Genomic DNA, 24,865 nt, shown 5'->3' with positions numbered 1-24,865 from the left:
AACAATCTCCTAGCATTTATTACCACAGTAACATAAAAACCAAAACGAGACTGTAAATGCTGTTATAATACATTATGAAAAAATATTGAAAAAAAGTTTACAGAATAAGCTTGTATTACCAGAGAGACGGATGGAACAACTTATTTTTAAATAAACAATGCAACTGTAGCAAATATATAACAATATATGCAGTAATCCCAATTATCCACCACTATAGATATTGTGGATGAAATGAACAGCCTTTTAATTAAAGCTCATTCACTAATGCAGGCTGGGCTTTTTGCTGTTTTTTTTTATCAGTTTGCACTACACTGTGTATTAATACTTGAAATGAAACTTCAGCATGCATTAACTTGAAAGATGCCCACACATTAATACTGAGTCTTTACTTCTAAGACAGAATTAATACAGCACAGGCTTTCTGACCCTTTCAACTTTGCATCTAATCAGAATCTGAACAACTAAATATAAAGAAAAGATCCGAAAAATCAAAGATACTGAGAAATATGTAGTCTTAGCTATGGATTATTCAGTACACTGTCAATACTCTATTTTTGAAAACACTAGGAAAAAATATAAGGATGATGCGGGTAAATCTGGATAATAGATTAAGACCTTTTCAAGTAAAAAAATTGCTTAAATTTGCCTTTTTTAAAAAATATGTTACCTAGTTAATTTGTATGATCCTCCAAAAAGTTATTTTCTAGACTAATTCAAAATTTCAGGGAGTTCAGATTCTAACAGAAGAAGTTACTGTTTCATGTCAGACTGCTGTAATAGATTTTCTAAACATTTGAACTATTTTGAGAAAACATTTACGCTTATAAAGATTCCAGCATGACTAATGATATGCTGCAGTATCAACAAATCACCATTAGAATAATGTCGTTACATTCAAAACCCTGCTTCTAGTCTTATGACGACGATTGTTCCCAGATGCTAGAGTGGATAATTCAAGTTTCTTCAGAAGCATGTCTGCATCTGCTGCTGAATCACTGCAAGAAGCGGATGGGAAAATGGTTTCCTCTTTTTGAACCAAATGTCATTATGCACTGAACAGAAGTGGTTTCTGAGGAAATAATGAATACTGTTCTCAGCCTACATTGCTATAGAAGAAGGTCTTCAATGGGTCCAATTTTCTTTAAGCAAAATCTCTGAGTACTGCATCCTCATCATCCCTGAACTGTGGGGCCCTTCACTACTTTTGAATTTGCAGAACTCCATTCCATTCTTCATTTTTGTTTGAACCCCCAAAATGCTCTCTACTCACCTCTTCTACTTTACTGCCAGTAAAGTCGTGGGAAGTAACAGGGAAAGAGGTGCATGAGACTTGTCACCGGTCCCCTTCCATTCCTCCTGCTACTCCTTATCTCTGCTTCATTCCATTTGCAAAAACAACAGTGTCCCGTCCAGCAATCAAGCTCATAGCAATCTTTGATTTTTGACTTACATCACACCCAGAGAGCATCCAAGATTCTTCCAAGAGCATAACGGCTTGAAAGAATCCCAGGGTAAAAAAAAATGAGTTCAAAACTGAGAATGAATAGGAAGATATTTAATCTCACTTTACAGCAGTATGTGTTTCCTTCCTGGCCTTTGGCAACTATAGCATTGTTTCAGTAACATCCACAACACTGATGCAAATACTGTCATTTGGAAACACATAATTGTTTCATGAATTCCCACATATACGCCAACATCTCCATGTGCAGAGGTTTATGGTTTGTTTTTGCTCATAGGAATTTTATGCTCAAGCACCTAAAGGAGATTCAGCCTCCGATGGGCCAATGATGCCTCAATTTTCAGGTTTGCCTTCCCTCATGCTGTAGCTCACATTCAAGAGAAATTCTCCTCAAGCATCTTCAGAAATGTTGAGTTTCATAAGGAACAGAAAGCCTCCCATACTCAGGCTGAGCTCTGAGCACCTTCTATTTGATGCAGTTTTTAAGAAACTCTGCATACACATATTCCCAGCAAGGTGTTCAGGGCATTGGTAACTACAGACAATATTAATCTATGCTACATCACAGTGCAGGTTGTACTGATGCAGCTAAAATTTTTCTAGTTTTGTGGCACATAACTAAAATCCAATTTGAAATATTTACATAGATATAAAATGGATAGATTTTCCCCTGCTATTGTTGAACTTCCCTGACACGACCAATAAAGATGCTCATCATGATTTCCCATGTGTGTGAGTGCCTAATTCCTGTAGAATGGACTGTGGCCAGAAATTAATTTCACTGCATACCTACTCTAATGGAATGAAGATTATGTGATCACGATAGCCTTGAAAATTATTTTTTTTTTAATATACCTCTATATTGAGTATCAAATATAAATTATGTAGTTCAACTACAAAAAATGAGCTTTCTCCTTTCTAAATACAAGGTTCACAGTATATTTAACTTGCCTTTAATTAGCAAACTTATTTTAGCACTAAAAACAAAAATAGAAGAGAAGGATAAGTCCTCATCTTTTAAAAAGCAGCAGCTTGTATTACTGAACTCAAGATTTCATTCTAATACATATAAGATGGATGTTTGAAAGAAAAACACATACTAAATCACTTTTACAATAGCAGAGTTTTCACAAACTCGATCCAAGGCATTACTAAATACTTTTCCATTCTTTTTTCAACTGATCCTGAGACCATTTTTGCTAAAATGGTAGAGTTATATTTAGAAAGTACTTATATAGCCACTATTTAGTTCCATTTGTAATAGCTATTAATTCTGAAAGAAATACATCTTCTCTTGTTCATGTAAGATGTCACTAACGGCAATTAAATTTTTGAGCATTCAAGAATTCCCCAGAACAGCAACATCACAGACAGAGAGGCTCAAAAGGATCATAATGACTGTGTGGTCAGATTCGCATCCAACAGGCCTCAGGATTTCATTTAATTCTCTACTAAACTGCACTTTTGACCAAGCAAAAAAGGTTTCACAAACAACTGTAAAAAGCTGTGCTCTTCTCCAACAGTCTTTACTGAATAGCATAAAAGCATTTGCAAGCATACAAATATTTATGAAAAGCATTTACTAAAATATGAATATAGATTTGTATCTGAAAGCATGTTAAACTTTCTCTCACAAATTTGCTTTTTATTTATAAAGGCTGTGCTCTACCTTTACAGCCACTGTGTTTAGTTCTGCAAGTGCAGCCAACTCCTTCTCTTTGAATGACATTTTCTCTCTTCTTTCTTTGCTTGGAAGTCAACAAAGATACTAAATTTTCAAAGCACATAGTGAAAATAAATGCTTCTTTCCTATCTTTCTCTCAAGTCCAGTAAAAAAAATTGGACATCTACTCTAAAATATCCATTGTTAAGAGGGAAAAGTTATTTTCCAGTATTGCTTGTATAATCTTCCTCTACTGTGGTTCAGGGTAGGGGGATAAGCAAAAAAGCATGAGAAGTAAGGTGATAGGTAGAAGGGTCTAAGTCTCATTGGATTTTAGAGTTCCACACCTCCAACTTTCTGCACCACTTTTACTTTTACACCTTCCTCCAACCTCTTATTTGTGCCTGTATGCCAATTTATCCAATTGTCTTCTCATCCGAGTCTACTCAAAAGTAAGACCTTGATGAAGGATGGTAAGTAATTTTTAGGTCCAAACCAGTTCATCACATGGCCACACAGTCAGACTGTCTGTCACACCTGAAAGATGGCAGAGACAAGCAAACCAATACTGCTGATTAAAGAAATACTCCAAGTACACACCATCTACATACATATAAAACAAACATTTGGAGACCCAAACTGTAAAAGTCCATGCCTGATATTCAAAACTATATATAGCAATACTCCTCAAAATCTACCCCATGATATGCACCTGCTTATTTTTCAGAACTGTACCTGGCACCATTAGCTACAAAGGGCCATTCACAAGATTTATTTCTCTAAGTTCAGTTTGATGTTGTGAAATTGGTGTGTGTGGACAGTACTTCCACTCCTGTCTCTTAGCCACTCTACTCCTACTCCTTATGCCCTTGTACATTGCATAATATATGCACATTTTCAGGTGTGCTCAAGCATTTGTTTTGGTATCCTCAGGAACATCGTTCCAAATCAGAGTTTCTAGAGGCAGTCTTTGAACTCATTTCCTTGCAGACTAACGTATTTGCCAAGAGCACAACTAGGAATTTACTATTCAGAGAGGCACTGCTCCTTGTTAAGTTTTTGTTTCTTTGTCCCACATACACTGGGACAGCAGTATTAAGCTGTACTAAGCAATATTATTCATCAAAAAATGATCAACCATACCAATTCATCTTTTCATCTAATGAAAATATGTTGATGATTTTATATATTATGGCTTTTTTTATTTTAAAACATAATTGAAACACAAATTCATGTAAAGAAAAGGTGTGGTTACTGTTTGGGTTCAGTTTTGCAACTGTATGAAATTCCTTGGTGTTCACATTTACCTAGGATATAGATGTACTCTCATTTACTTAAATTGCTTATCTTTTTATATTGCATTTCATATATATTATTTTTATTACAGGATCCTTTTATATCTAAATCATCTTCCTAATAGGTATGAAGAAATTTTTAATCAGAATGGAAGGTCATATGAGACATGCAAATAGGAGTTACTTCTGCATTGTTCTAAACAGGGCAAAACTAATATTGTCTAAACACCAGTTTAATAATATTCTCCTCTGCTGCAAATGTGTTCATAACTGAAGTCTGACATATAACTCTTCTGTTCCCTCAAAGGCCACAGTTGTGAAGGAAGCAGCCAATACTCAAACTAGTAGAGTCCAGATCCAAAACAATCTTCAAATATCAGGGGATACACCTTGGACGAAAAAGAAGTATTTGCAGTGAGGGGATTGCAAATATTAAGGTCACTAAGGTCACTATGATCTCAAAACAGGGTAGGAATCTATATTTTGGCTATTTACTGCACTAATCTGAAGATAAATAATCTCAGAAACAGATTCTTGAGGAACTAAAAATCTGTCCCCAATTTAACTTCGCTCTGGATGTCCCTGTCATAAAGTACACAGATTTGCAACAGCTGGTCTTTGAAAACTCAGATTCAAGAGGCTTGACCAGGGTGAGGATGGGACAGACTGCAGAGAAAACTTTCATTTTCACTCTTGATTTTAGGCTAAGTTTTTGTAGTACTTGCTCCTGAAGAAAATACATGCTCAAAACTGTTAGCTAAGATACTGCAGACTCTCTGAAGCTAAACCTCTTTAGGTGTCACTGTTCAATGCAGTTTTTCAGACTGCTAGTAATGACATCTATAACTCATACACTGAAAGGGTTTCCAAAAAGAAACCATTTTCCCCTAACTAGCAGAAACCACAAAAGGCATGAACTATGGAAAAACAGTACAAAGACACTGGAATATAAAGAAGTGATTACATCCTGAAATTGACCCTGTCATACACAGCCAACTTGGACCAGGCAGGCCCAGAAAGCCCAGTTTCTAGAGTGTTCCAGATCCCTACCACCAGTAAGAGCCACCACAAATGCTGGCAAACCCGAGCATTCTCCTGCAAAGGTTATTTAGCTTTAAGATATTTAAGGCTTCAAGAAGACATTGCTTATCTACCAAATTATTTCTAGACATAAACAACAGAGAAGAAACTGGCAGAGTAATAGATAACAGCCCTCATAGCCCTAAGGTGGCTCTTTTCATAAGGAGAGTCACCTTCCACTATTCTGCTAGCAGAAAACCCAATGAAACAACTGTCAGCAATTCAAAATCCATATATTCTCAAACAGATAAATACATCACAATTCATGCAAATATGCAATGAACCTTTCACACTCACTTTTGAAAATGCTGTTTGCAATTAAAAGGGGTTTTTTTAAATCTTGCTCTATCAAATAAAAAAGAAAAATCAAAATGACTCTCCTGTGGAGTTTCACACCCCCATCAATTCAACTTTAAAGTAAGGTCTTGTTTGCAAGGAAAGAAACAGCACTTGTGATCAGCACAAGCTTTCCACATTATTTTATTCATGACAACCATATTTAAAACAACAGTATAATCTTAAAATAGGCTGAGAATAGGTTGATTCACTGTTAACTAGTAAATCTACATCAAAAAGTTCAAACATTTTTTTAAATGGGAATTTAGAACAGATATTCAGTGCTTTCTCCTGAGTTTTCAAGTGGTCACCAATTTAAATACATGAAAGAAATGTACTAGTTGCCTGAATTTTTGGATAATTGAAGAAAAACCCACCAACAGGTTATAATCTATGAATGTGTTCGTGTATATGGTCTTGGAATAGAATAGTTCAAATGGAGTGGACCTACACTGATCATCTAGCACAACAACAATCTTAAAGACAGCCTTAAATACAAAAAAATAAACATCCCAAAGTCAACATACTGCCAAACAAGTAGCTGCTCCATCAGTGAACTGGAAAAACTAGTTCAATTTGGTTCAGTTCTATATAGCTTCCTGAACACATTCAGACAAGAGTCCAGAATAGCCTGCTCTTAAAATATAGTGCCTACCAACAACTTCCAACATATGCAGCTCCAAAATATTACTCTGATCTGTGAGAAAAGTGTCTCTCTCTGCACATTGGTTCAACTGAGAAGAATCCACTGCAATATCGAGCTTCTGATACACAGAAGTAGTAGACACTCCAAAATAAAACTCAACAAGTTGAAAATCACAGAAATGCCTGTTCCCTTTCAAAGCAATTTGAAGCCCTTTTATCACCATCACTATCCTGCAATATTTTAAGCTTGTAACAGAAATCTGACTAATCAAAACCAGTTTTGATAATCAAAAGTAGTCTTGTGTGGAAAAGCAAAAGCACATTCCATCAACAAGATACTTATTTTAAAAAACATATAATTAACTAAACTGTTTTGGAACTGCACCCTGTATTTTGGAAACCATGGCCAAACTGATATGCCACCACCTTCCCTCATATGCTGAGTAACTGAATTTATTTTTCACTTATACAAAGTTTTATTGACTATTTCATAAGGTTTCCACAACTACAGTCAGAACTGACTTATGTATGATTAGTTCTTCATTACTGTAATTTTAATCTGAAATAAGATTATTTTGGAGCAAACCTATTCAGTCAAATACAATTGTAACAGTTTTACAGCCTAGTTAATATACGCAGTCTTTATTTCAGCATGGCTCTGTTGAAATCACTTAGCAGATATTTGAAAATGTCTAAATAAGAGCTATTGTCACAGGAAAAACAAAACAACTTACAAATATCTTCGACATGGGAAGATGGAATAACCACCATGGAAGTCTACGTAACAGAAATATGAAGGACATCTTCATTTATAGTTTCTACAATGAAATTTCAAGCTTACTCTCTTGATTTCATTTTAAAATCAAAATATAACCAGGAAACAGCTAACTAGAAACTGAACTCAGGGAAAAAAGGATTACATTTACTGATTAGTATTTCAGCTTGGCTCCTCCTGTTATTTTCCCTGGTCACTTCAGTAATATGAAGCATATTCTGCAAAATGAATTAGGTTAAATTGCATTTCATAAATTAAGTAAGTTATTTGGATATTTTTGCAAGTATCTATTATAGCTGTGAATTGAACCATTCATGAGATTGCTTATTACTTACAGCACGCAGGCTCTACAATACCATTTCTACCTAAGCAATGCAAGGAAAAAACCACATTAAACAAAGTACAACGTTTTTAAAAATTGAAGCAACTGCACTTCCCAATAATAAATATAACTAACATCTGTTGCAGAAACTGCTTGGCACTTGCACAGTTTTGTGAAGAATTTTTGTTATAGATAAATATTTTTCTACATTTCCTATTATGCACCACTCAACTCAGACATTTTCCTTAATTATACTCCGAGGAGTCCTTTCATATCCATTAAAGAAAGGCAATTTGTTGCCTAAAAGAATGCATACATATTTTTAAATTTCAGCTGTGATTCATATGTCTTCTGGCACATGAAAAAATCAAGGTAACACCTCTAATTACTGGATTTAGTTCTGCAAAAATGCCTAACAAAACTCTCAATGCTCAACATATTATATTTGTTAAATACTTTAATAAGCTGGTTTTGATATAAGCAATGGTCTAATGATTCATCATTTTACTTCTATTCCACATCTCAATAATGAGGCCAACAGGAAGGCAAGAAATTACCATTTTAACATAGGTAAAAATGACTGAAGAAGGCTTCTACTTTGTAACAACTTTGCGATATTCTCCTCTTTTTTTTATTTTTTCCCTTTTAATTTTGCTTTCCACTATTCTTAGGTAAAGAATTTCAAAATCACTGAGATCTTGATACAGGGTAGGTAGTTTTTTTCCTGACAACATACATGTGCTGTGCACATCTAATGTTGTATTCTGCATTTCATACATACTCACATTAGCAATCAAGACTTGTCTGCTATGATAATAAACTGTTAAGATTTTTTTTTTTAAAAGCATGCAGTAGAAACCTATTTAAATGTTATTGTAACCATATAGAGATCTATTACCCTACTGAGATTTCAAGCAACTGGTAATGAAGAATGAGGTGAAAATGAGGGTACTGCCAATAAAAGAAAAGAAATGCTAACTCTACATACACAAAAAATTCAGTTCAGGCCCAAAAGTCTATCCACACAGGTTCAGCTGCAAAATGAGAGAGTTGTAAGTATAATTTGCTGTAAAGCAAGCCAACTGGCATTGCATTCATTATTAATATGAAATTGGACAAGGAACATGTCTTAAATTTTATTTGCCATCAAAAACCTCACTTAACATCGAACCAAATTTTGCCACTCTAAAAATGAAAAATGTACAAAAATAAGAAATACTTAAAGCATGTAAGAAACAGCACTTTTGTTGATGAAAAATGTAATCTGTATTGCTCTATGAAAATAGTTAAAGCCAAGTCACATAGGCTATATTTGGATGATAAAATCAAATCAGTTGTGTCTCAGGATATTGTCAGGTTTTAAGTGCAAGGTTTAGGACTGCATGCTTTGCTTTTATGCTGTATAATAAACTACACCAAATTATTAAACTTGTATATCAAAATTGATATTAAATTTCCTTAAATATTCATTATTTCTTTCTAAGTCTGTTTTTATATGAACAAGACCTAGAACTTGTAGATTCTATCTCTGCATCACTATCATTTACCTATTTATGTAACTTGATATATTAAATACAAATTCCTTTTCTTTCCTTTTTCGTTAGAGTGAATTCTCAGAGAAAAGCACCAACAATTTAAAAAACATTTTACAGTGTAGTTTACATAGCTGTCACTTAATCTCGTCTGATATTAAAAACACTTGCTATACTCCAGTCACATTTACATCACTTCTTAACACATAATTTATAAGCTTAATTTAATAGTAATAAATTTAATTTTAATAATAAGCTTAATTTCTTTTGACTAAGAAAAGAGGCATAATTAGCAATAAAGAAGTAAAACTGTATGTTCAGCTATACTGTCTAAGAGCACCTATTCCACAGATCAGTTTGTTCTGAGTTGAAAGTCTAAAACCTTGTATTTCAGACAATCTAAGAAAGAATCTAGTTTAAGTACAAAACAGCAACATGGTAAGGTGCTGAAACAGTTTTCACTCTCCTGCACTCACAGAAGAAACAGATTTCCCATATAATCTTTAAGAGGAGGAGTCCTTTAAATGACATTTATGAACAGAATGATACAACCAGATTTTAACTTCTTCCTACAATTTCAGAAGTAATTTTCAGCATTTCCTCAAATGTATCTGACATGATAGGAATGTAGACAAGATGAATTTCTCAGAAACGCAAGAGCAAAAGGTACACTGAATAGAACAATTACATAATTTACTGTGTGATAGCTAGAAATTAGACAAAAACATTACTCCTTGGAACAGGAGGATCATAACTAGTTAAGGACTTCAGGAATTGCAACTCTGACCTCACATCAGTACACAGCAATTCAGAAAAAGCTTTTACACAAAAAAGACAACCTATGGCCACAACGTATTGCTTTAAGCAGTTGAAAAGAATGGAGTAATGGAACAGTGCAAAATTAAAACTAATAGCAAATAAAAACCCAAGCTAAACAAAAAAAATCACTGTCCCAGTAGCTTTTCATAAGAGTAGTTTTTAAAAACATCTTCTCTCCCTTAAGCAAAATATGGTGAAAGCAGAAGATATGTTTGCATCCAAGTATTACTTGTCTGTTTTCCAGCACAATTAAGCCTGTATAGAGTGCAGTGGACTAAGTTTTTAGGGATTGGGACTGTTCTTGGTCTGCATACTTACAGTAAAGAAGAAACTGAGGTCAGTCCTTAACCAGGATGTCAGAGTTATAAGTGATAGTGGATCAGTGGTGTGCAGATAGTAAATATAAACAGGCAAGAAGCTGCCACATTAACATACCTCTTGTACTGAGCGAGCTGCTGGCTTGTCTTGGTGATTGGCCAGTATTAAAAACGGCAAAGTACATAACTGTGGGTGCTGGAGAGCAGAATGCAGTTCATTCCTAGCAGTTTCTAGATCATCTTCAGAGGAGGCGCTGTCTAGTACAAATATTACCCCTTGGGATCCTTGGTAGTAACGACTCCAGTATTTCCTGATATTGTCAGCTCCTTTCAAGACAATAATGAGAACTAATTAAAACAACAATAATTTAACAAATTTAACACTTGTAAATGAAAATAAACCATCTACTTAGAATGATCAAAATAATTATCTAAATTTTCTCTCCTACCTATCATTAAAAGAATAAAAAGAAAAAAAAGCAAGAAAAAATCCAACATAAACACACACAAATTTCAATCAACATTGTTTAAATAAGGAAGGAGGTTGACTCAATGCAGCTTTCTTCCCTTAAAGCTTCTCTCTATTAATGAGTACTGGCAGAGCTACCATGCTTGCAGTACCACACAGCCTAATCCTTTACCTTCTCACTGGAATATCTTGGAACTCTGATACCTAAATCTTTATCCATTCTTTTTCACTTTGCCCTGCAGCTCCTTGTCATAACCTGCAGCTTCTGTCACGGCAGTTGCTCATTTCTGAGCATGATAAGGTCTTCAAGTTCATCTCCAAACCATCAGGCAACCACTTCATAATTGGGGAAAAAAGGTGTCAGGAAAGCCTATTAAAGTAATTAGACACTTAATGAGGAAAATGATGATACAATAGTGAGTTGAACACTGAATGAGGAGCTATGGTGACAACATGCAAAGGCATTCAGTTCAACTACTTTTGCTCTGTCAACCACACTAAGGGTTCTGGAAGAGCCCAACAGTAGACACATGAGTGACTGTATAGGCTTATATGCCACAGTAATTTTTAGGACACAGTTCAGCAGCACTCAGCCATCTCAACAGAAGCCAAGCACTAAGGTTATCAACAGAAAGCTTTTGTCTCCCCTGGAGAGCAGCATATGTTGTAGCAATGAGGTAGGAAAAAAAAAATTGTATTTGACAGCTGTCAAACTATCTAAACTATGATTTGGATATGGGCTATTCTTTGTATGTCTGGATCTGGCACTACGCTCATGGGGACGAACACTAAACAGTGAACAGTGGCAGCAGCAGTAGTCTAGTAGAAAACTTGACATGTCTGCCAGACAGTGACTTGCAAAAATGCGCTGAAGGTACCTTTTATAGACACTTTTTCTTATTTTGAGACAGGGAGAAGTAAACTTCCATATATACACAAGAACGAAGAGCTGAAAATAATAAAACTCTACTTTCCAATGAAACAAAATGATACAAAATTTCTGAGCAACATAATGAGGTTTTAATACAACATAATGACCATAACATTGATAGAATACTTAAAATATTAGCTTAGTTTACACATTGTGCAACAAAAAAGATAGTCACTAAACAGAAGTGAAGAAATAAACATTTGCTCCATCTAATTTAGGTACGCAACTCAAGAGTATTCAAATCTCGCCTAATGGAATTACTCTTGTCTTTTTACCAGTCACACTGGAACCCTGAACACTTTGTTTCTGTATCTGCACCTAGCCCAAACACTGTCAACACATAAACACACATGCTTTTTCCTACAGAGAATACTGAAGTCATACTTAATCAGTTTTTTTCTGCAAGAGATCTATAGAATTGATTACTTCAAGGCAAACAGTCACAGGACTAAGTCAAGACCTTGCTTAATCTCTCTGTTAATTTAACCAGACTCAAAATAACAATGCACAAATAGGACACGTTTTATTTTTTTTACCATCAACACCTGAAGATTATTATTATATATACAGAAGAGGGATTGCATTGAAAGCTAGTTCTATGTTTCTGTAGCACACGAATATCTGTCAAATGTACTTAGAATTTTATAGCATCTGTGAGATGCCCCAGTCTTTCTGAACAGCTGTCTACTTCAGAACCAAGTAGAGCATGTTGCCAGAGGGACACTATTTACACAGCCACACACAGCAGTGTCACAGGCATCTGAAGTATCACATTACTTTAAAAACTAGTAGAGAATCATTTTCTATGAACTTAAAGGCCAAGACCATGATCAGTTCTTTGAACATATTTTTTCTTTCCTAGCAACATAACATCTGTCTTATTTACTCTAAGCATCAGTCAGCTACTTTTCAATCACATGTCACTGCTAGAACCCGAGTCTTATCTTTGTAACCGTACTCACTCTAAAGAGAAAAACTGTGGTGAACTGCAGAGCATTTGACCTCTTGTATCCAGGCACATGGAAGAAAGCAGCTTATGGATCCCTACATGGGACATTGAAGCCAGAAAAGGAGTACACTGATTTGTCGACCTTATGGTCCTGTCTTTTTGGTTCAGGTTCTTTAGCAGCTCAATTTTTTTTCTTCATGTCAACTGTCCCAAAAGAAACACCACCAAACTACAGCAGTCCTTTTCTCTCCAGCCCTGGTCAGCCACCACGGCACAGTTATAAGAACCAACTTAAAACGTCCCATGAAACTTGGTATTTTCCTCAGGATCTTCCATTACTCTAATGACATGCTCTGAAATTGCTAACACTTCAGCTCTGAGGAAATCACAGCCTAAGGTTTAAGAATAAAAATAATTTGCACTAAGCAGACAAGAAAAAAGACTGATAAAGCATGTACCTTAGGGTGCCATTTCAAACCATTTTTCTGGCAAATGTACTTGAAAAATAATTCTTGGCATCAATAAGATATCAGCAGCTGGATGTCACAATTTCTACAAGACAAATAACCTGATATTCTTTTGCCTTAACTCTTCATATCCAGGGAATAGAAACTGCTCTCAGTTTCTTTCCTCAGAGCAGTGGAATGGAGTTATCCTGAGTTATCCTGGGCAGGAAACACTTGCCTATAAATAGTGTTTCAGCCATCACACTTTGCAGCATGACAAATGCAGCCTTAGAAACCAAGCAGTTTTTAGCTGCAGTTCAGCAAAATTGTCCTATTAATTAATTTTTTCATCTATTCCAAGGGTTTCAAAGACAGGAACATTCAAAGCCTGAGTTCTTTGGAAATCCAGAATACAACTTGTATCCATTAAACATCCTTAGGATCTCAGAAGACTGATGTGATAAACCAGGAATTCAACTTAACTAGTACCCAAAACATCCCATCAAACAATAGTAACACAAAGAATTAAGCACTTAGGTTTGCCAGTCTGATCTCATGTGTTTCTCTGAGAGCTTCAAACCATATGCATGTTTCTTCAACCAATAAACTGTCTAAACTAAGATTAAAAAAAAAAAAAAAAATCTCCAAAACATCAGAAAAAGATAATTCACGTTAGACCTAAGGAATGTGCTATGTGACAGGTTCGCTAAAATGTGATCTTCAGGGTAGCAGCTTCCTCAAACACAAGCAAGAGCCACTACTTACGGCTAAGGAGTGGGTTGAGTCCTGTGATGTGACTAAAACATGCAATTTACAAATAAACTAGGGGGAAAAAAACAACAAAACCCACACTTCGGCACAATCACACCACTTATTCTAAAACAAAAAACAGTATTCAATCAAACATAGGCTTGAATCACTTTATAGCAGGAAAAAAACAAACCCCTCCTTACAGAAAAATGACAGGATGCTGCAATTCAAAACCCCAACCATTTCACATTATTACAGGCCAGGTTTACTCAACTAACTGTAATTTTAAAGACCATAATTTTAATATCTTTAAATATCAACTAAATATTTTTTTCTTTATCAGTCAAAGGAACAGTGTGCCTATATTAACACTGTTAATTATTTGTATCAGTGCCAACAGTACCCCCTGGGAGCTGGGAGGAAGATGTTGACTTATGTGCAGTTTAACATTCACCTGAACCAGTGCACACAAGTACTACTACACACTGCTATAAATATTATGCAAAACACAGAGCTGCAAGATCTTCCTTTCAGCTATGAATACTTGTATTTACATCTTCATTCATAGTGGTTTCAGGCTACCTTCAATTCCCTCCTTTTCAGTACTTTCAGGAGAAAAAAACACAGCATTACAGAAAAAATTGGCTGAAAGAAATTTACATGTGTCAAGCTTGTTACTTGTCAGACTTGCAGCAGGTCTCCATCAAGAGCACAACAAATGTCACAGAGCCCTTGCTTCAACACAGTCTAGTCCGCAATTGAAAACTCTTGTTAACCTCAAAATACAGGTCTGGAAAAGTTAAGAGTCTCAAATGGAGGGAAGAATATTTTTTCCCTTCCCATCAAAAACAGTTAACTTGGGGACATAAAAGAATGCAGTCTGCAAACACCTTTTGTACCACTTCAAATATATCCACTCACCTGAAATGAAGACACCTACATACTTTGAAGGTTTTACAGGTAATTAAAGTATTATATAGATCATTCCTCTACTGATACTAAACAGAACATTTCTAATAAAGCATAAAGGTGAAAAAATGCCAACGACTATGCCGCAAAATCTTTTTGTGAGAAACACCGGCCCATGGGTCAGGGAGTAAGAAAGAAGGGTAGGGAAAAAGAAATCTCCTATCCATCTTGCAAAATCTGTAAATACACCCTACTCTCTCACTCCAAGAAAATCTTTGGAAAATAATGTTTCTAAATTTATGTAGCATTTTATAACTTCACTTCCCATCATATCTGCACAAGCAAAACCGATAGATTTTCCTGAGTAGTCAAGAAGATGCCTGAAATCTTAGAAATACATTCAAGAGATGTGGCTGCTCTTTATCTATCACGGGCAGGTTTCCCAGTATTCCACCCTTGAAGAAATACTGTATACAATTTTTTTTTTTAATGTGTTAGCTCCCTTTTATTACAAATAAATTTATAAATACTGTTTAAGATACCTGCTAGGAATGTGCATGGAATTCGTCCCTTTTGACAGACACATCCACACAGAGATACAAAAGTTTTGCATGGGTGTAATGTCAGTCACCATGCTATGGCTAATTTGTATGGCTACTGCAACAACACAGATCCTAAACCAAAACCTTCTCCAGATTCAAAGTTCCAGGACTTCTGCTTCCTAGGGTCTAAGACCAAGTGATCACAGCCTGCTTTCTCTACGCTTTCAGGCAGTGCCCTCCTGCGATGCACAAAGCATGGCAGCAGGAAACTGGCACTTTTTCCCCAGAAAGAGGAACATTTTGAGACTGCCAAATCAGCTATATTCACTGCAGCAATTCAACTACAATATGAGAAAACAGCACAAAAGGAAAATGAAAAGAAAAAAGATGTTGAGGAAAAATTTTTCTGCCTTTGTATTCAAAACATAAAAAATCAGCAATGTATATAAGTTTATGCTGCTTAATTTTATTTTTCTTACCAAACCAAAGTTTATGGAAACCATCTCTGTCATCTCTTGTCTGCCTTCCAGGCTTTCCCAGAGAGATTAATCTGGAAGTCAAGCCTTCAGTATTTTCCTTATTAGCTAACTTAAGTGCTGTTTCCAACTCTGAATCTCCACCTTACTCTGATATTTAAATCTGTTGGAACAACATTCAGGTTTCAAGCACTTGGAAGTTTTAAAAACATTATACTTACACTTGCCTGCAGAAAGTCAGTTTGATCTACTTGGATGTGTGCATTATACTACCACGTTAAAATAAAACATGCAATTTGAAGCAAATATCTACTGTTCTAGTCAAGAACATAAAATTCATTATAAAGTTCATAAAAAAATTTACAAATTAATTTAAAAGAAAGAGAATGATATATGTTCCTTGCAATATGCTTTAACATCTATTTAAGCCTGACATCTGAAGATTTAATAGTTTGCAGCAGGTGGCACAGACAGCCATTCTCACCCCTTCTTTTTCTTTCTTTCTATGAGTTTGGGGTTGTTCATTTTTTAAATTCTCAAACACACAGTAACCTTTAGGGCTAGCAAAGAATGGTTGGCAACAAGAAAATCTTCTACCACTTTCCTCTCTACCCACTACCCCATCTGTGTCCTTCTCCCACACCTGCTAGAGGACTCTGAGACGGCCAGGATCTCAGAAGCAGCAGCACATCCCCACAGCAAGACTGCTGCCAGCACCCAGCAAAGGTGAAATGTACTCTCCCCTGAGCTGCAGTCACAGTTTTGGTAACAGTGCAGCTAACCTCAAATAAAGCTCAAAACACATCTTTCTCCATGGCACTTAAAACTAGTAGGCAAACAAAAGAAGCAGCAAATCTACCACAAGCTGTGTATTTTTGTTTAGCCCTTGTGCTAACTGGCCCACAGAAGTTTAAAGCTTTAGCTTTTGGAAGGATCATGGTCTTTCTAAGAATCAAAGATAAAATTTTTTTTTTTTGGAGGGGATATTGTTCATAAAATAGTTGTATAATTTCTGATGCCTAACTATGCTGCTACAGTCTATCCTTTGATTCTGCCTGAAGAAAATGGCATTGAAAGCCCAACAGGCGACAGAGACTTTTAAGCAAACCAAATGTTCTGCTTTTCTCTCCACAAAATATCTCACAAACAAAAACAACGAGTCCCCACCCACAAAAGCTTTACTAGGAAATTCTGTGTTTTGCTTATCCTATTTACATAGCTGTGATAGGTGTTGCGTGCATGGTTCCTACTTGCAGTGAGACAAACTGTGGGATGTCTTTTCACACTGAAAAAACCTAATTGTAGAAAAAGCACAATATTTCCAAAGGACAATGGTAAGATCACTATGCTGAATAGAGCTTCCCCAGGACTCAGGTTAAAGAGGTCCATAAGCAGGAGCAAATGATATCTCCCATCTATGAAATGAGGAAACTATGTGACAGAGCCTGGGCTTAGGCACCATTTGAACAGCAGGCTGAGCATGATTGATAGCAAACAGATCTAACTTTAATGCTTTTGGAAGCTGAATGTCTCTGTGCAACTAACAGCGTGGACAGCTCAACAGGGTCATCTAAAAATTTCATCTGCTAAGACATTCTGTAAACTGATGCAGCTATGGCGCAGATGGCATTGCATGTACTCCACAACCAGATTTCGTAGAGGTGTCAACTGCCTTTTAGTCAAGTACAGTATGGAGATTTTATTGCTTTGTGTTAGTTCATCCCTGTGTAGATGACTTAGGCTGGCATTTACTTGTAGGATCAGTCTTCTGATGACTAACTTGACGAAATGTTAACTGCTCTGACAGCTATGTTGCTAGAAGGATGTTCAGTACTCCACTCTACCTCCACAGAGCAAAGGAAGAGAGAGATTTCCCACAAATATTTAAATTTTCAATTCTAATTAATAGAGCAACATTATTTTCTCCCTCGTCCATCATTTTTTTCATCAGGCAGATGCTACCTGACAACTGTTGCTGTCTTCTCCAGAAGTTCATATTTACTATTCAAGTTGGACTGCACAACAGTGTGGCTTCTCCTCCTACTCTTTTTTCTGCTGGTCATTACTTCCAAATTAAGGCAAAATACACATGCTTTGTTTAACCAAAACTATTTAAAGCTATTTGTTCTCAAGCTGTCACCTAGACAATTAATTTAGTTGGCCTAAGAATGTGAATTTATGACTTCGGTAATCAAGTTTAAGAAGTAGCAGCAGTGGGGTGGCAAGTTCTCATCTCTTTTCCTGGGCATGTTCAACCAACTGGAGACAAGAGCATTCCTGATATTACCCGCTTTGCTTTTGCTAAGCACTTAAAACATTTTTGTCTTAAATGAAATTTCCAGTATGACTACACAACACGTAGCCTCTATGTTTGAGAAATGGCTTTAGGGTGTATCACAAAACCTAACACAAACATATGACAATATATTTTAATAAATAAAAGAGAGAACATTACTAAACCCTACAGCATGCTGTTGGTATGAAGAAGAGCTGCTCACATCCACAATCATTCTTTTAAATTTGACTTGGCTCAGTGTTTGGCATCTCACTTGTTTCTAAGCCTGCATTTACAAGAAACTAAACTAAATTATCAAATAACTTATTCTAAAAAAGACAACTGGAAATTCTTAGTTGACTACCAGGATGGACCTTAAATGTTGATATAGGCCTGAATAAATATCTAAACCACAACTTCATATTCATTTCAACAGTATTACAGCTGCAAATGACTAAAAAAATAGGGAATAAATGGTGATTTCAGCCACTGTGTCTCCAGGCTGGAATATGTTAAAACCAAAGAAAAAGCTTCCTATTGCCTTTACACCTCCATTACCTATCTTGAGAACCAACCTCAGCATTCAGCGTCCCAAACTTTTTTCAGCAAAACACTGTTAGAATCTTCTGAACAACAAACATTACTATCTGCCTTATTCTTCCAGTCTTCTCCCACTGTTCTGTATGTTCATCATACACAATTTCATCCTTAGTTCCCACAAAAAATTACTGCACTGTAAGAGGAAATCAGCACAACTGTAGTTTCTTGATTACTCAGCTCAATTGCATAATAAAGAGGGATATTTCCAATTGTCCTGGTAATAGTAAATTCTGAAAGAATGTGGACTGGGGCATGGCACATCTCCACAATAATTGGAATTATACGTATTATCTTATAGACCAAATTTTGGGGGGGGAAAAAAGGGTAATTTTTTTAGTTTCTTGGGATCAGGAAGGGATTATTGGTATAGCAAAATAGCAGCTTAGAGAAGTGGCAGTTCAATTTGGTCAGCAAATAAAGCAAGATTTTCTTTTCAAGTAATTCAGGAAAGCCTAATGTTAGATTGAAAGCTCTAGATATATTCTTACTTTTTCACGATCAAACTCAAGGTTTTTAAACAAAACATTTATCATTTATGAAATTGGATAAAACTCTTACTTTCTGTTAGGAAGGAAAGTTCATGTCTCAGGAAATAAAAACAATAAAAAAACTAGAAACTTGGTTAAATTTTTAATATTCTGGTATCATGTAGTTCAAAGAAAAACTGCAAAGAGAGTACAACAAACTTTGCTCCCTGTCTCTAAATCTTAAAGGAGCATGAAGAGATAATTGGTCCTTGAATAGATTAAAGAAGAGAGACTATGTTCTATATATTTTGTCTGAAAATTTACAATCCCTGCAGAAACGAAGAAATAAAGCCTGGCTTCGTTAGCAGGTTTGGAGACAACCAGCACAGTAAAAACTAGCACTATCTTCGACCTCAAGGAAATGAAATGATACTTCAATGAAACACAAAGGATGACTACACAGTCAGCATCTGTTTCACATAACTGCTTGGCTGCTGAATGTAAGAACCTTATGCAGTATAACTTCTGCTGTGTTTTAAATATTGGCTGTTAATATGATACTGTATGATGATATATGAAGCTTTCTGTTACCTAAACCTAAAAAGACAAAGCACCAAAAATTAAAACTATATAGAACTTCACTCTCTAAATAACATATAACAACAGACAGTGGTTGTTAAGAACAGATGCCTTCCTCCAAGTCTGCAAGATCAAATGTCTGGACAAGACCTCCACACTACAACAAAGAGAAATTATATAACAATAGCATAACGACTGAAGGTAAAAACCAGAAATAAAACAAAAAACCCCAGCAATCCAACAAGAACATGGCTTCTCTTCAACATCAGAAGCAGAAATTCCAAAATAAAATTTAACAGTGATTATGTATTTAAAATGTTTTGCTTTATTTTCATATAGGAGCAAGAGAGAAACCATGCCTGCTCCAAAAAGCTCAGGTTTTACCCTCATCAAACAGGAACACATTTCTCAGCTAAAAGGTTAAACGCTGACTAGAGAATCACAGAATGATTTAAGTTGGAAAAGACCTCTAAGATCATCAAGTCCAACCTTTGACCTATCACCTTGTAAACTAGATCATGGCACTAAGTGCCATGTCCAGTTGTTTCTTGAACACCTCCAGGGATGGTGACTCCCTGGGCGGTCATTCCAATGTTTAACAACTGTTTCCATGAAGAAATTCTTCCTGATGTCCAGCCTCAACCTCTGCTGGTGCAGCTTGAGGCCGTGTCCGCTCATCCTGTCGCTTGACAGGAAGAAGAGAGTGCCCCCCACCTGGCCACCTGGCCACCAACTCCTTTCAGACAGTTGTAGAGAGTGATAAGGTCACTCCTGAGCCTCCTTTTCTCCAGGCTAAACACCCCCTCAGCTGAGGAGTTCCCTCAGCTGCTCCTCACAGGACTTGTGCTCCAGACCCTTCTCCAGCTCCATTGCCCTTCTCTGGACTCCCTCCAGCAGCTCAGTGCCTTTCTTGCAGTGAGGGGCCCAGAACTGGACACAGCACTCGAGGTGTGGCCTCACCAGTGCCCAGTACAGGGGGACAATCCCTGCCCTGGTCCTGCTGGCCACACTATTGCTGATCCAGGCCAGGATGCCCTTGGCCTTCTTGGCCACCTGGGCACACCCTGGCTCATGTTCAGCTGCTGTCACCAGCACCCCCAGGTCCTTTCTGGCCCCTCTGTCCCAGCCTGTGCCGCTGCCTGGGGTTGTTGTGACCCAAGGGCAGGACCCAGCACTCGGCCTTGTTGAACCTCACACCATTGGCCTCAACCCATGGATCCAGCCTGTCCAGATCCCCCTGCAGAGCCTTCCTGCCCTCCAGCAGATCAACGCTCCTGCCCAGCTTGGTGTCATCTGCAAACTGAGAATGCACTTAATCCCCATGTCCAGATCATCAATAAAGTTACTAAACAAAACTGGGACCCATAATGAGTCCTGGGGAATACAACTAGTGACCACCAACTTTTGGAACAAAACAAACTTTTGGAAGCTTGCTTTTGCTCTCTTACCTAGACAATGAAAAGGTAACAGAATTAGCATTTTTCTGCAATATTTCATAGAAGAAAACAGATTACACAGTTTTTAAAAACAGACATGCAAACATCCATAGTCAAAGGAAAAAGAAAGTAAAAGATGCAGTAAAAAATTCTGACAATCTTTCTGTCTTTGAGGAGATAAATGGATGAAAAAACAAATCAAATATTCTGGATTACTTCTCATCATGAGTCAAAACCCTCCAATAAGATAAGATTTCTCAAAACACACATACCTGCAAAAATAGAAGTTGTATGATCAGAAAAGGTTAAGAGACTTTAACAAGGATCTGCTATAGAATACACAGATTCAATTCTTGATTAAAAATTATATTTACCTACATGAATTATATATTTCATATAGCTTAGGTAGCAGAATGTATAAACTAGACTGCAAATGATTCATCCTATTTTTAAAAAAAATCAAAAAAGTTACATTATGACTAAGTGCACATTATGCACATAACACACTTAAGCAGTCTACCCCTGAGGAGTGGTCCCTTTATGAAAGAAAATTACTGGGGTTTTTTTACAGAACACATCCTCAAACAGGAACATATATGTTTAAATCCATGAACTGGTGGTAGTAAAGAGGAAGTGCTATGCTTTCCACAGTTGCTTACCTCAAAGCCTTCTTGAAACAATTTCACATAAGACAACTATCATGCAACTAGATCTCCTGAAACTTTCCTCAAGAACCAAGTCAAATTCTACCCCAGATAATTTAAGAGAGGATCCAACCTTGCTGAAAAATCTAATAAATATCCTCAATATTAAGTCTACTATATTTACATAAATAATAAAGAAGATATACAGAAATTATAGAATATAAAGAAGATCTATGTGGGTTTTTAATTAGAAGAATATTAGACTCCACAAGAAATCTCATCAGGAGAGTGTTTTCTTCCTTGTAACAAACAACCTCTTGGTCACTTGAGACTCAGAGTCAGAACTGGGAGCCAAATAGGTTGCCTGTATATGGAAAATTAAAAAAAAAATCCCACAACCATAAAACAACCATTGTTCCAAAATCTAACAAATCCAACAAGAGAACAGTTCACAAATAATATAACTCACTAGAAGTTGGTTGCCTTTGCAACACTTTCAGTGGCGGAGTAAATATATTGGTTTTGACAAATGTTCACATAGTTACCTGAGCCAGTTCTAATAAATGAAAGTTTATACATACAATAAATAGAAGGAATACACACTTCCTTGAGCTGTCACGTGAGCCATACTAAAATTACAGTCCAGTTTGTATTTCTGTATAATTTAACCACTGCAATCCAAGAAATTACATTAAGGACATACAACACACACCTTCCACTCCTCCTGCTTTTTACCCTTTGTTTTTCGAGGTCAGGATTTGTACAGCTTTTCCCAACTTTCTCTGCTGAGATTTTTAACTCCAGCTGCACTGATCTATCATTTCGAAATTTAAAATATCTAACAATTTAAAACAACTGACAGTTATGATGAGATTTAGACATTGCACATTTTTATAACCAGATGAATAAATGCCGTACCTCCAAGTTCTTTTACGTTCAAAATTGCATTCTGGAATGGCACTGCTTTTATACTAAAACCTAAGAAGAGAAATAAAGAGCATTAGTAAGCTATTTGTTAAAGGGGCCATTTAGAATCAATTGCATATGTTCAGAAAAAACAACTCTTTCCATTAAGAACCAGGATCTTGCATGTGAAATTCTGTTTCAATATGTTTAGAAAGTCAGTTATAATGGGATGGGAAGGGGGTAAGAGGTGGAGGAGGGCCATGGAGGGGGACGAGAATAAATCAGTATAAGAAATGAAATTGCCAATTGTAAGTACCTGGCACACAAATTCAGCACAAAACTTCCATCCAGACCATCTACCAGAACATACTTCTATAAAATCATCTTTTACTGCATGTGGAGCTAAAGTGGGTAATTCAGACTACCAGTAATACGAGGTGATCATTCTGCAAGTTTCTTCAACGTTGTTGAAGACAACATGCAATTCAAATCACTGTTTTCGTCCATTTAAACTTTATAGATTTTGGTTGCACCTGGATTATTAATCCTGTCTATAAATGTTATTAACTTAAAGATCCTTCTGCAGACCTTAGCTGGATGTATTAAAATGGTTATAAGCACACTGGAAACATCTATGAATACTCTATCAACCTGATTTTTGCTTAAACTGAAATAGAAATTAAAAATCCAAACAAAAAGAAAACCACCCACCAAAATGTGATCTTTACCCTTAACTAAAAATTCAGATAGACAAGAGAAATGGAACGTGAAAGGCTTCCAGCAATATACCAATGCATTATATACTAAATTTTGCATGTTAAGTGCATACATATATATAAGTATATATAATATTTTATATAGGGAAAATTATGTCTGCTCTTTGAGCATAAAATATCCAGACAGACATTAAATTTATTTCCATCTAGAACAAGTAGTTTCAACATGATTACATATCTGTGAACTGAGTAAAGAAGTTTTGAAAAAATGTGTTTCCCTTCACATTTGTTAGCTATCCTTTAACAGAAACAAGATGTTTTTTCGCCCTGGTTAGACCAGTAAGACGTTACAGTACTATGGTCAGGGCTAGACGCAATAGAGGAACGTACAAGAAAGTCTGAAGGGAATAATTATGAAATATTCTGGGCATTGCTGTCTGAAAAGAAAACCTAAACTCTTCCTAGAAAGAAGGAAAAACTGGGATGGACCTGACTGGCATTGATGAAAAAACGCAAAAACATAGGTTATAGTTTGAAACCTGAGTGGAGAAGTTGTCACATTGTATTCTTGGATTCTCCACAATATTGTTTGATATACCACATTTAAGTGGATTTATTATAAGCTGAATACCCTAGATGTGCATCATTTTGGTTTGCCTGCCTAGTATTGTCCAGAATACTGGTGTTCATTCCTCAAGTTGCCTAATTATATAATGGCATTTTATTGCATCTCTCTAGAAAAACAAAATCAATTTAATTTTTTCTTAATGATATATTCATTACTTCCTTTGATAGCTCTATACTTCTATTTATATTGCTGTGACTGTTTCTTTCAGGGTCTAAAGTGTTAAAGTACAATTTGTACAAATTCCAGAGATAAAGCTCAAGAGAGGGGGAAAAAATAATTAAAAAAAAAAAAGGCTAATTACTCTACAATTTTATTCAAACTTTTTGAGTTAGTCACCTTCTCACAACCAAGCATCAGATCTCTGCAACGTTGCCAATAACACCACCATAGAGGCCAAAGGTTAACTATTCTTTGTAATAAAACCACTCTTCTTTTGTACCTGTTTTACATTTTACTTACAGTTGTATTAAATAATCTTACCTTCTTGTAAATTAAGCAAACATACATTGAAAAACAGTTAAGTTGCTAAGGCACAATCATAAAATTTAAGCCCCTAAACCACAGCTACAGTACAAAGCCTGTAACTGTAGACACAAGTTACTTGCACAACACTTAGTATCTGTTCCATCAGCAAAATCAACCTTTTTAATTGCTGCAGCCACTGAACCAGATTTCTTCCATCTCCATGACCTAATCTGCCCTCTTTCTGAACTTTCCAAACAGGTATTCCCTCTTCCTTCACATGCTTGTTTCTGGTTTTTCTGGTGCTGTTTTGTTCTTGGTTTGTTTCTTGTTGGTTGGTTGGTTTTGTTTTGGGGTTTTTTCAGTCAAAACACGCTTTTCAGTATTAGGCATCCTGGTTCACCTTTACCAAGATGCCTATTCAAATTTTTTGG

General features: G+C 36.1%; 1 protein-coding gene across 5 annotated transcripts in view; it reads right to left on the bottom strand.

Moving 5' to 3' along the window:
• ARL15 (ADP ribosylation factor like GTPase 15) overlaps nt 1-24,865 on the bottom strand; it is a 251,984-nt gene that overhangs the window by 141,779 nt on the left and 85,340 nt on the right. For all 5 annotated transcript variants that reach the window (XM_042028365.1, XM_042028361.1, XM_042028363.1 and 2 more), the window contains 2 exons: nt 22,638-22,697; nt 10,365-10,573 (listed from right to left, as the gene is read on the bottom strand). In XM_042028365.1, coding sequence (XP_041884299.1) covers nt 10,365-10,573; nt 22,638-22,697 — 269 coding nt within the window. The remainder of the gene's footprint in view (nt 1-10,364; nt 10,574-22,637; nt 22,698-24,865) is intronic.

This window comes from Corvus kubaryi, unplaced genomic scaffold (genome assembly GCF_017639235.1).
Source record: "Corvus kubaryi isolate FWS band 111438036 unplaced genomic scaffold, C.kubaryi_AGA036_p1.0 37308, whole genome shotgun sequence".
Classification (NCBI taxonomy): domain Eukaryota; kingdom Metazoa; phylum Chordata; class Aves; order Passeriformes; family Corvidae; genus Corvus; species Corvus kubaryi.
The sequence above is the reverse complement of the archived record's forward strand: the minus strand, read 5'-3'. Positions and strand labels throughout refer to the sequence as shown.